The following is a 13,412-nucleotide window of genomic DNA, read 5'->3' as shown; positions in this document are numbered from 1 at the left end:
AAAATTCGCATTTTTAAGTTGTTGTTGTAACCAGTACCTAGGTCCGGTGCAAACAGGTTTAGATCCTTAAAATAAAAGCCTTTGGTTATATTTTATTTTCCACTTGTAAGATGTTTATTGGAAACTATTTTTAGTTATAATATTCGCATTTTTAAGTTGTTGTTGTAACCAGTACCTAGGTCCGGTGCAAACAGGATTAGATCCTTAAAATAAAAGCCTTTGGTTATGGGAACTAACTAACTAATTTAAGTATTTATTATTGTTGTTGTAACATAACATATTGTCAGCATAAAGGCCTTGGTTGGATAAAAATCTGTTTGGTTCCAGAAACAGAATTCTATTGAGGTGTCAGTCATTGATGCGATGTATGCAAATTGGTTTTGGCCTACCGCCGTCCATATTTTGTTATTGCTTTTATTTTGATACTTGTGCTATAAATAATCAAAGTTTTCTTATAGTTATAACAAATATATTATTTCTTTTTATTTGGTACAGAGTCATTGACCATACCCACGTTTATAACCGTTCCAGTTATATAGGTTCATGTACTCCCTATGTTGAAAACGTACGATAAATATTTACAAAAGAAAGAACATTTTCTAATTTCCTATATTGATTTCAATTAATTAAAACTTGTTTATAATTACATTTATAAAAAAGGTATTATAATTTATTTCATAATCAGTATAGATGCACATATCCGTGTATTACAATTAAGAAAATCAATGCGCGAAATAATTAATTAAATACTTAATGCAATATAAAATTTAAAAAAACAGCCTTGTACAACTGTGCAACAGGAAATCTATATGTAACAAGTTCCTCAATTGTTTTTAAAATCTTACTTTTATCAACTACAATACAAATTTGTTTTTTATCACCACATCTTTGCCATCAAATGTGATTTCATCCACGAACTGTTTTCTATTCACACGACACTGTACACCACAGCGCGTTGAGCCACAATTTTTGCACTCAAACCAACAACCTGGACACTTTTCATCCAAGCAGTCACATATATCCATGCCATTATGACGCATGTGACCATACTCATCGTAAACTGTAGAACGTGAATTGGTTAGCTTGCGCTTCAGCTTGCGCTTTTCACGATTTGATTTTTCAGGATCAAAATCCTCCAGGAACTTTAAATCTTCTGAGCGCTCGCGTAGTCGCCGATCTGACTGTTGTTTGCGTGGTCGTTCACGCAACGACATACGTAGTGCACCGACACCCTCAGTTAGCTCGCTATCAGTATCCATAATATTTTCTTGTTTTACTATTTTCTCTTAAAACGAGTTTTGAATTTTTAACTTGAAGAAATAACAAATGTTTTGAGCGCTAGCGTTGTAAAATTTAATTATTTTGACAGTATGAATTAGTGTTCAGCTGTTTAACATCACTACAAGAGTGACCAGACAAACACGAATTCTTAAACATATTAGTTGCGGAATTTACGAGCAAGATATGGAATAAATGTGGGAACGTTTCGTAAAAATTAAGTGTTGCCACATTTTATAGGGAATTTTTAGAAAGCGAAAAATTAAAAAAATAATAATTTATATAAAAAAAATATTTTTGGTACAATATTTTTTTATCGCTATTGCTGTTTTAGCTCCAAATATACTTTTAACTCCGAAAATATGCTCTTTTAATACATATATACAAATAAATATATTATATATAAATATTTATAGATATGTACATATTTACTTCATTGTCACCTAATTTTATGCATTATCTTTTACTTTCAGTTAATAACAGGCATTTTTTTTGGCAATCAGTGTCTAAATCAATTAGCGCTTAGTTTTGGCATGAGCCACCTTACCACTTTCTATATAACAAATACAAATTAATTATTGTTGGAATTTGTTCATTGTCTTGGGTTTTTTTTTTTAATGTGCCATATTTATTGTTTTCCAATAACTTATATACATATATGTGGAAATAAATTTATTATGCGCACCTATGTTCATAACCACTTGTATGTGTTTATGGTTGTAGTAAGTTAATGGCCAACGCCAATTTAGCGTCTAAGGTGAATATGAAAATTCCAACACGTTCACTCAATATTATGAAAGCAATGCATCGTTTTAATACAACAAGCGTTGCCTCAATAATGTCATAACTCAAAAATAGAAAACATTTTTTAAAGTAAAGAAGTAATTTATTTTATTTTTAATTACATGAAACTATTATTTTGTCTTAGTATAATTTGCCTCTAAGAACTCATAACTGACATATATATTTGAAACTGTGCTTTTACTAAAAAAATCAATACAGACTTTGCTGTTTCTAAACTGAACTTACAAAGCTTATGTGTACTGAAGAATATTTGATTGTAAACATTTAAATACAGTAATATTTCGAAGATATTTCTGCATTGTTTAATAAACCTGACCCAGTGCACCTTTCACCATTAGTAAGCCTCCTTAAATTTTTCTCTTTCCGCTTTGCTTTTGGTGCCATTGTTTTAGGCGCCATGGTTTCGGGATGATTTTGATCGGGGAAATTTTTTCGAATTTTTTACAATATCTGCATCGTAAGTTAATGCTAAGTATAATGCCTCCTATATCGCAATGCCTTTATGTCCTGAGTTGCAAATAATGCATTAAAAAATAATTTAATTAACATTTCAATTAAATTTTATTTTATTTTGAAACCACAAATACCGGCTTGAAAAAAAATTTTATCAAAGATGTTTGGGATAAAAAATTAATATTTTTAAAATTTTTATTAAATTAAAATATACATATTTTTGTATTCTTATTTGTTTAATTATTATTATCCAAAAAAAAAAGAATATTTATTCTAAATATAGAATATTTATTCGAAATATTATTATATTTTTAGTTCCAAAATCCAAGTTAAAAATTGAAAATTTAATTCTTAATTCCAGACTTGTGTATTAAAAATTCGCAACCTGATTACCAACAAATCGTTATTAAGGGGCGTGAACAAAAAAAATGATTAAGTTGTTTTGTATCGATAGTTTGGCCCTTTAAAAACAAAACAACCTTAGTTTTAAATCTATCACAAAGTGTTTTTGAGTTACGTCCTTCTAATGTGTAGCCGCTCAGTTCCATCAGCTCCAACAGTTTATCTTTAATTTTTCGAAATTCCAATTCTCTAATAAAAAAGTCCCAAACAGTTTTGTGTAATGCCGCCAAGGCGATAATTTTTAACTGGATATATGTAAATCGGCTTACACTCTAGTTTTATAGCTAAATCCTTCGAATCGATGAATTATCTCGCTATTCTGCTCGACCAGATAATTTTGAAATCAGTTTTACTGGCGAACAATTTTCCGATAGTTTTTAACAATACTATAAAAAAACTCTGTAATTATAAAATTATAAGAAAATATATAAATATATATATGTATGAATATATTATAAAAGCACTAGGTTCGTTGTGGATAGGAAGAATTTGTTTATTAAACCAAGGCCGGAAAACTAGTGTAAAATTTCTTGGTAAAATTCCATCTGAAGGATTCATTAGATCGAAGAAAAAGTATAATCAATTCACCACTTTGTATGCCGATGCTCTCCAACCTGTTTAACTTCCAACTTATATTGAATTACCTGTTTTTCTTTCGCTATTAAAGTCTAATATGGACAATATTAAAAGCGAGATAGGATGAAACTTCACCTATACAAGCTTTTAAAAGTTTTACAAAAATGAACAGTCTCCGAAATAGGTCGAAATAAGGTACCTTAGTATTAGGAACGGAATTGGATTTTATTTGGTCGAGGACTGTCAACTCGGCGTATACGGTCAAGACGGATATAAATTCCCTCCGGAGTGTGAAAGGTTTTTTCTACTTGTAGGGTTCTCATGGAAAAATAGTTCAAGGTGGAACTTTGTGGTGCTCACTCTACTGTTAATTGAAAAGGCTGCAGATTAATTAGTTCAGCCTTGAGAATTTCGAGTGAATTCTGAAGTATGCATTAGTACCTGAGTTTAAAAGCGTAAAAGTGGCTAAAATAGAAAGGAGATAATAACTGATTCCATCTCCTCAAAGTCTTAAATTGAGAAAAAGTTTAAAAGGTTGCATCGTTTCTGTGAAAAGTTAAGTAAATTCTGCCGAGGGCACAACTCAGATATGAGAGTTGTGGTTTTCCTAGGTTTCACAGGTACACTTCTTATAGCAAATATATGCATAACGAAATCTGAAAACGTAAACGGCCAACGGCCACTTGATATGCTATAGTTGTCCGATCTGAGCAATATATTCGTAGATTGTACTGTTGCCTTAAAAAAAAAACTATCCGAAATTTCGTGAGGATATCTTGTCAGGTAAAATAATTTTCAAGTTTCAGTTTGTATGACTGCTACTTGTATATGCTACTAATGAGCAGCTTCTTGGTGAGAAAAGGATGTGTGAAAATTTTCAGATCGGTATCTCAAAAGCTATAGCCCCCCATATTCGCATATAAATAGAAAGACGGACATGGCTTAATCGACTAAGCTCGTCACGCTAATCATTTATATATATATTATACAGGTTCTCCGACGTTTACTTCCGTAAGCACATTTTGTGACACTCGAAGTAAGTCCTTCTATTATTTTCTAAAGCACTGTATTTTTTTCGATTTTTAAATGTTTTTCACTGGAGATTTCTTTGTGGCAAATACCCTTCGGTTGCATGTATTTACCTTTTTAAAATTGTTCAAATATTTTTACCATTATTCTTTATATTCAACTATAAATTTTTTTACTGTTATTATGTGTTAAAAAATACTGCATTTTTTTAATATTTTCTGCCGTCATTGTGTATATTTTGTTCACACTGTGTTGCTTGCACCGTTGAAATAATTGACTAGATGAGGCATAGCCGCTTTCAAAGAGAATGGCGCACAAGCCTAACTTCAGCTATGCCGACATCTTGCCAACTGATCAACAGATTTTTGAGAAAAATACTTTAGATGATAAAATTATAGATTATTATTATTATTATAATTATTATTTGTTTAATCTAAATATTTTCTACAATTAAAATGTTTCATAACAAAATTTTGTTTTTTTATTATTATATTTTAATAGAATTATTTATTGAATTAAAATAATTTTTTCTAAATTGTTTTTTTAATAAATGTATATTTTTATTTTTAATCGCAAATTATATTTTTAGTTTTGGTTAATAATTTTTTAATTTAAATGTTATCAAAATAATTTTTTTACATTATATTTTACTCGAAATACTTTTTTTATTTTATTATTTTTGGATAAAAATATATTTTTATTTTTAATCGGAAAATTTATTTTTAATTTATTATGATTTAAGTTTTGTTAATTTACAATTATTTTAATATAAATATATTTTATTGAATATTTTTATTTGAATTTTTTATAAATTTAAATATCTTTTTATGATTTTTTTTAAATATATTTTTTTTATGTAGTTCTTTTAATTTTATGTTTTTTTTCAATATTTTTAAGAATTTTTGATATTTTTTATAATTATTGAATTTTTTTTATAACTTTTGATAGCTGTTATAATTTTTGACATTTAATTTTTGAAATCTTATATAAATTTTGATATTGTTTATCATTTTTGATATTTTTTTATAATTTTTGATTTTTTTAAAATATTTTTTGATATTTTTTTTAATATATTTTGAGATTTTTTGTTTTGTCAAAAAGGAGTAAAAATATTGATCTCGAAACGCACAGCCTAATCTCCAGTATTAATCCGTCAGTCGTGGTGACCGATTGGCAACTGATTTGTTAGACCCTGCACGACCTCAGCACCACACCTTCTCGCCGGCTCAAGAAATTCACTGAAAACATAAAGTAAAAAACACACAAATTTATTTATCGAAGAAGTTTACGAAAATACAAATTGCTGCATTGTTGTTGTGTGCGTGCGCGATTTGCATGTAATACGCATACGTAAAGTGCGTTCAAATCGCGCATGTGTGTGTGTGAAATCGGTTTTTATGGTGGTTAGAACTAGTAGATATTCGAAAACGCTGGCGATTTGTTACTTGAAATGGCAAAAAAGAAATTGTGGACAACAACCATACTACAAATAAATGATGTTTTAAGTACCAATACAACAAGAAAGTGCGGGTGTTGCACTAACACCAAGAATATTAAGCGTACACACACATACAAAGCAATTCCGGTCAACAGGTAAGCTAGCCGTAGCCAACACACACGCGCACTCACACATTTATATGACACACATAAGCAGTGGTGGGCGCATGTGTGCGTTCCCTCCACACAATGGCGCCTGAGTTGAATTTTAATTAAACTCGTTTCATTTCGTCTTTAGCCATAAACAAAGTAAGCAAATATCGATGTTTGTTTGTATATACTTGTATGTGAGTATACAAGTACAATTACATTGTTGTTGTTGCAATAATCGTCACATAACTGAAGTAAGGCAAGCGTATGGCTATGATTCGTAAGCGAATGGTTGAATGAAAGTGCTGAGCAACAAGTGCCTGGCAAGCACTAGAGTGAGCACAACACAAAAATATTTAACTCTCCGCCAAGGAAAACACCCACACATACGCACATATATGCAACTTATAATTAGACACAAATAAATGAAAAATATGAAAAACTTCAATGTTGCAGCCGCAAACTGAATATTTACATATAAATATGATATGTTTTAGATGTACCATATGTAGGTATGTGTATGTGTGTGTGTATGTGAACGGCTCATATCGCATATCCCATCGACTTCTTCCGGTGGGTGCGTTATAGACCATAATGTTCGTGACATATTTCCAGCCTAACATGCTTGCAAAGGCATATGAAGCATATAAAAGGGGTTACCAATAAGGGCGTTGCGGTATTGAAAAAAATTTAAATAATTTATGAGTAAAGTATTAGTCAGATTCCATATAATCTTTACAAATTTTTTTTTGACATTTTTCGATATGCTTCTCTTATTGGTGCTATACAGGGTGCTTGAGTCGACACCGATAGGTTAATGTTATAAATTTGAGCGCTTTAAAATATAATGACCACGATAATTGGGTCTACGCACAATGATATGAATATTCCAAAGCTAAGAAAGGAAGAAATAATATTGGTGGTTAAAAGTACTTTTACTTTTTGCTGTCGAAGAAATTAGTCTTCAATTCTAGAAGTAAAAAAGTGAAGCTAATCTCAAAACCATATTTTAAAAGCGAAAAATGTTTCAGCAGAATTTTTCGAAGCTTTTTTTTCCTGTAAGTGGACAAAAACGAGAAAGTGTTATATCAAATTATTAAAGGCTGATGGTCCTTCAAGTTGATGTTTTGCTAGGTCTGAAAATGTTATGTCAGGTGATGTTTATTGATGAAATATTCAGGGATATGTGTTTATAAAAAAGACAAAGGATTCTTACCGTTAAGGTAAGGGCCTCGAAAATTTACATATTTAGTCTCCATAAGAAATATGTGTTATTTTCTTATCGCACCAAACGTCATTTTACATTTACTGCCAACAGACTTGTTCCGAAAGCAACTGGCATCGAAGTCAGCTGATTAAGGGAATCATCCCATCCAATATTGACTCCCCGGAGTTGGTGTCTTTTTAGCAAAATTAGATACCCAAATCGCTTTCTATCTACTAGAACACCGCGCATACTCTGGTATACTATTGTAGAAGCTGCCAAGATGTAGAAGAAGAAGAGACTATAGAACATCTTCTATGCGAATGCAAGTCTTCGCGTTGGCACAAATAAAACTTTTTGAACTTCATCAGAAGCACGGGGGGGTTTAGAGAGGAAACAATATAGTGAGGGGATTTTAGTACCAGTGGTCGTCAGCCACTCTACCTACCTACCTATCATGCCTTATACCAAAATAAATCTGTTATCATTTCTTTGGAGTGTTTTTTGTTCATGATATCGCCTCTATCGATTGCGGAAAAGTCGGAACAATGACGCCGAAAATTTTTAAGGCAGTATGATATCAAAAACGCCCTTTTGTCGACTAAAATATTTTATAAATTTAAGCCGTTCTTGCAATAGTTCTATACAGACTGTACCGACCGTTTCCAAGACCGTAATGGATTTAGTTTTATTTATGTTTAAGAATTGTCACCTCGCCAGAACTCCTTGAAATAATTAGTGAAACATTTTATTCCTCTCAAACAATAACATTAACAGTACCGATTCGGGGTTTCATTGATTTACGAAAGTTATCGAACCGATCGTCTTGAATCTTGCCACCCTTAGTCGATACAACTGTCGTAAGGAGAACAATCTTACATTATGAATACTTTTTATGCTATGATTATATGAATAAATAAATAAATAAATAAATAATCTCTTTCAACTGAAAGTTTTTAAATTATATGGTTATAGTCTTTTCTTGGAATAAATAAATTCTTTGATGGGCATTAAGTTAATGAATACAGAGAGCGGTCCCAGTCTATAGTAAATATTATCTAAATGTAAAAGAAGTTCCGAAGATCTGTCAAGTTTTGGATGGAGATCGCGGCCCCAGTCTATAGAAATAATTGCCATACTGTAAGAGAGGTTCTGAAGATTCGTCAAGTATTTGACATTTGCGTCCTAAGGTCATTGCTAGGTTGTATAAGTTTTTGAAGTAAGATCCCAAAACCAGCCAAAAACAGTTAGTCTTAGATGGGGCTTTATTGAGCTACTGAGTTATTACTGATTACCAAATAGACGCAAAATTTTCCATTAGAACGCAGATCCGAATTTAATGGCAATTTTTAACCACAGGAGATGTTGTTTTGATTAAAAGTAAAGTTAAAAGTCTCTTTAGGCGAAATAGCTTAAAGAGGTTTGATTAAACTCGGTCAAATCAAATTATTTCTTTCAAAACCGAAGGTGTCTTCTGTTTAATATTGAAGCTAGAGAAACCGAATTTGAAACAAAAAGAATTATGTCGCAAATAAGTCTTGAGAAGTGGCGTAGACGGTTTAAAAATTATTAGGTTTTTTATGCGCTCAGGGAGTTGAGTGGATCGTTATAAATCTCTTTCTTGATAATTATTACTCGTCTTAAGGATTTCTGTATGAAGAAATTTGTGGGTTTCTTTGGTTGTAGGCTTCTATAAGAATTTTTTGCTAAGAAGGGAGTTTTAGCTCCACGAATACAGAAGTATTTTTATTTTATTTTCTTTTTTACTTTATTATTTTTTTATCTACGTCAGCAGTGCATGTCACCCTAAGTTTTTTCCTGAAATTATTTTTTTTAGTCAATAACTATTTGTTGAAAATGTCTCTTCGTTACCGCTTTGTTGTCTACCAATTGTCCGCTTAGATTCTTTGGCGCTGCATGCGGGTCGAAAAAGACAACGACAACGTCGGTAAAGACGTAGAAGAAGACGACGGCTTGTGTAATACCATACCTGCATCTGAGCTAATTAACACCCTACTCACGTGCCGCTGAGACGTTCGAATCGCTGGAAATGTTACAGTAGCAACAAAAGTACTGGCCGTTCTTACGTGTGTCGCTGAAGTAGACGCGACTTGGTAGCACTACCAATAAGTACATAAGTATGTCGGCGTCAGAGATGCGTGTGCACGGTTTATGGTTGATTCGTCTGCATGAGACCGCTGGTGAGCCGGTGATGGTACCGTTTCGGCATCGACGATGGCTTGGGTCTAACAGTCAATCGGCTGGTTGGCTGACTAACTGACTGGCTGACTATTTGCTTGGAACGTTGACACTGTCATCAAGCGTCTGTCAGTGTTACTCTTACGAATTCATTAGCGTTGTGGATGAGTGCTGCGATTCCAAAATTCGATCGGGTCATATGCGGGCGTACTTTTTTGGTGAATTGATGGTGTGATGGGAAAATTGGAAAATAAATCCATTTTTATACCCTGAACAGGATAATTTGGCATGAGTTATTGTGTATGGCATTGATGTAACCTTCGAAAAAATTGTTCAGATCAATTCACTATAGCATATAGCTGCCATGCAAACTGAACGATGATAATCAAGTTCTTGTATTGACAACTTCTTTATTTCTAAATAGTATTATATATTCGGTGCGACCGAAGTTAACGTTTTTATTGGTTTTTTTCGATGAAATATGTATTTATTGCGACTATATGGATTAAGTATATACATATACATGAATGTTATGTAATGTCTTAAATTTTCTAAAGTTCTCATATATGCTTGCTGCGATTGTTTTTTTTTTTTCATAAAAAGTAATATATTGACTATGGCATATAGACCTGTATATACATATAAACATACACATGTATATAACTGCAGACATTCCTTTCGTGTGTCCGCAGAAAAAAGTTTAAAACACGGTAAAAAAAATTAAAATTTTTTTCTTGAATTTTATTTCCGTTTTGTTGTATTTTCTTTAATTTCGTTATTAATATGCCATGTATCCACTGCCACATTTAGATGCCATTGGCGTGATCAAATTCTATATATGTATGTATAAGCCATTAACAACAACTAGTAAGCAAAAAATTTAGTGAAATGATAATAATATGCAATAAAAGAAATCAATAAACAACAACAATAAATTTAATAAAAAAAACCTTTTTGTTGTATTTGGTCATGTGTCCAAAAGTGTGCAGGCTTTTGGATCGGCCGGCGATCAAGCACAAGCAGCCTATTGAAACGGGCCACCGCCATCCTGATCGTTGGTGGATCATACGCACACATACATACATTTGTAAACATGTATGTAATGGAGAAAGAGTCAAAGTAAAACACCCGCAAAAGTGTTGTTGCATATTTTCGTTAACGTGTCCCCAAAGCATTTGAATACTTGTTGACTAATAAACTCAATTATTTGTATACATATGTGTATGGGTGTGTGTATGTGTCTATATAGCAGCATGGTCACATATATTTATATTAATTAAATATTTTGTATGACAATCACACATTGGTGACTTGCGGGAAATGTGTTTTAGCGGTTTTATTGAAATTCTACCACAAAGGGAATTTGACATTTTGTTTTTGCTCTTTTTCCTCTTCTTTTTTAATATAATTTTTTGTTTTTTAATATTCGTGTTCTTTTGTGCGTTGTAAGAATTCTTTGAATCCCCTATCTAACTTATACTTGTAGCTGTCCAAATATGTATGTTTGTGTGCTCCTTCTATTGTTAGCAGAGGAAGCGGTCACCATTTTCATTAAAGTTATAAAATAGATAAAATCTAGGCGGCGTGGAAAAAACAACATACTTAATCAGACTATAAATATGCATAATACTTTGTTATGACAATATTGTTGGTTTTTTGCTTAAGGAACCGCTATTCGTGCCGGAAGGAGTAGACAGAGCCGTTGTTTGCGCTTAAAATGGGCGTTGAGTGCTGGTATATTTGAAAAAAATATGAACTTTAGTTTTCTATAACTGCGGTAATTTCTTAAAATGGCGTAAGTTGACTTAGGTTCATTTGTGTTATGTTGACTAACTGACTTTTGAGTCTCGAATTTTTGGTTTTGACTATTGGGTCTTCAACTATATACCGAAAATCGTCCAAAATTTGCGACCAGGCCTCAGCTTGCCACTTCTTCGCCCTCACTCGAATATGGTTCACATCAGAACAAGGTATCTAAATTTGGTTTCATTCATTTTTGGCCGACAAGCCGGCGCAGTTCTTTTGAGATGGAATCCAGAAAGATCGGAAAATGTTATAAAGAGCGTTTTTTGAGATCTGTGGTTTTCAAGAAGAAATAGCTGCGAGTTAATGCGTTCACCAAAAGTTTTCTTCAATAAATTGATTGTTTCGTTGGTGGTATGGCATGTAGCGCTGTCTTCTTGGAACCGAAGGTCGTCCACTTCAACATCCTCCAATTCAGGCATGAAAAAATCATTAATCATGGCTTTATAGCGTTTCCCATTGAGTGTAACATTATGAGTGGCTTAATTTTTGAAGAAATATAATATGTACCTACGATTCCCACTGTCCATAGATCACAGCAAACCGTGACTTTTTGAGTATGCAACGGCGTCTCAACAATGACTTGTTTATTCATCACTCCAAATGTGACAATTCTGTTTATTAACGTACCCATTCAACCAAAAGTGAGCTTCATCGCTGAGCAACATTTTCAAACAAATTATGAAAATCAGGATCGATGGCCATCTTGTTTCGGCCTATTCACCGAACGTCCAACGCATTTGATGGTCGTTCACTCTATTCATTATGAAATTGCAAAACAAACTGAGTATAAATCAAGTAACAGATGTCGAATACATTTCCCGAATTGTTTATTTATTCTATTCGTTAAAGGAAACAGAAATAAATTTATACTGAAGAAAATAAAATTTCAGCTTTGGTGGACAGAGAATCCATAAAATAACTATCGCAAGTCATTGCTTGGCTAAAAGGTATTTTCACGGACCAGTGAAGGGGCTAACATGATAAATTGTGTGAGATACAACGTGAACAATTTTTTCTACAATCAATTATGCATGCAATATTGACTGTAGGCTGGTCCCACTAATGCCTATAGTTGTCTCGATCTTACGATAAGTCACATGACGATCTTGCAATATCAGTTTGCGCACAGCATCAATCGTTCAACGTCGGAACAAAAATTGATTTTGGACGACCTTCAAGAAATTCAGTTTGGAGTGATCTATGACCTCGATTGAATCCACCATACTATCGATAAACACTGGTCCATGATGGAACTATATCGCCAAGAATTGAATTAAGTTCATCGATGCCCCGCTGCTGAGTTAATTCATTTTTTGAGCGAGACGAATATTTTAAGTTACTGTAAACAACCCGAATAGTCCGGAATAAAAAAGACAACCTACATACTAAGAAACTATATGTGTATTATTATATTGATATTTGAAGTTCTGAGAGACTTCAGCTGCGAATATAAAAACCGATTTTTTGATTCTGCGAATATAAAAATAGATTTTGAGTCTAAAATAATTTTTTGTTTAAAAAATTAAGAAGTACTATTTTACTTGTGAATTTACATATTGTATAACCCTTTACTTTAATTAACATACTTTACTGTATAATCTGAGCGAAAATCAGATTGCATGTCGAACACTTTAACCTTTGTCGTTCACATTTTTAGTTCTGCCCTACAAATGTTTGTGTTGCGGTTGGTAAAAATTAAGTTTTGAAATTAGACATTAAAGAAGTGGGTCAATTCTGCTTCTAAAAGTTCTTCAAGTAAATTCTCATAGCATCATATACATACATAAGTATATAGTTATGTAAACTTTTTATAAATCAACCTGGTAGACAAGTAGTTAGTAGTAGTGTAGCTAACTATAACTTTCAAAAGGCACGGGTAAAAATTTGACAGTTGTCAGACAACTGTTTCGTGAGCTGTAGCAATTTACGTGACGCAAGTTTTGACATATTTGAAAAACAATAATAAAAATAAATTTCGTGTGTTAATTAATCATTACTTTTTGATGTAATCCTGATAACAAATGACTTGTTGAATAATCTGGCTTTCTAACATAGACCAAATGAGTATCGTATT

General features: G+C 32.3%; 1 protein-coding gene across 1 annotated transcript; it reads right to left on the bottom strand.

The window, feature by feature from the left end:
• Window positions 1–643: 643 nt before the first annotated feature.
• LOC106618893 (ARL14 effector protein) lies at window positions 644–1,392 on the bottom strand. Its single transcript, XM_014236803.3, has one exon. It carries the CDS (start codon window positions 1,257–1,259, stop codon window positions 855–857), a length of 405 nt encoding a protein of 134 aa, XP_014092278.1. The 5' UTR covers window positions 1,260–1,392; the 3' UTR covers window positions 644–854.
• Between the last annotated feature and the right edge of the window lie 12,020 nt (window positions 1,393–13,412).

This window comes from Bactrocera oleae, chromosome 4, assembly GCF_042242935.1.
Source record: "Bactrocera oleae isolate idBacOlea1 chromosome 4, idBacOlea1, whole genome shotgun sequence".
Lineage (NCBI taxonomy): Eukaryota > Metazoa > Arthropoda > Insecta > Diptera > Tephritidae > Bactrocera > Bactrocera oleae.
This window is presented reverse-complemented; position numbering and strand designations above follow the sequence as displayed.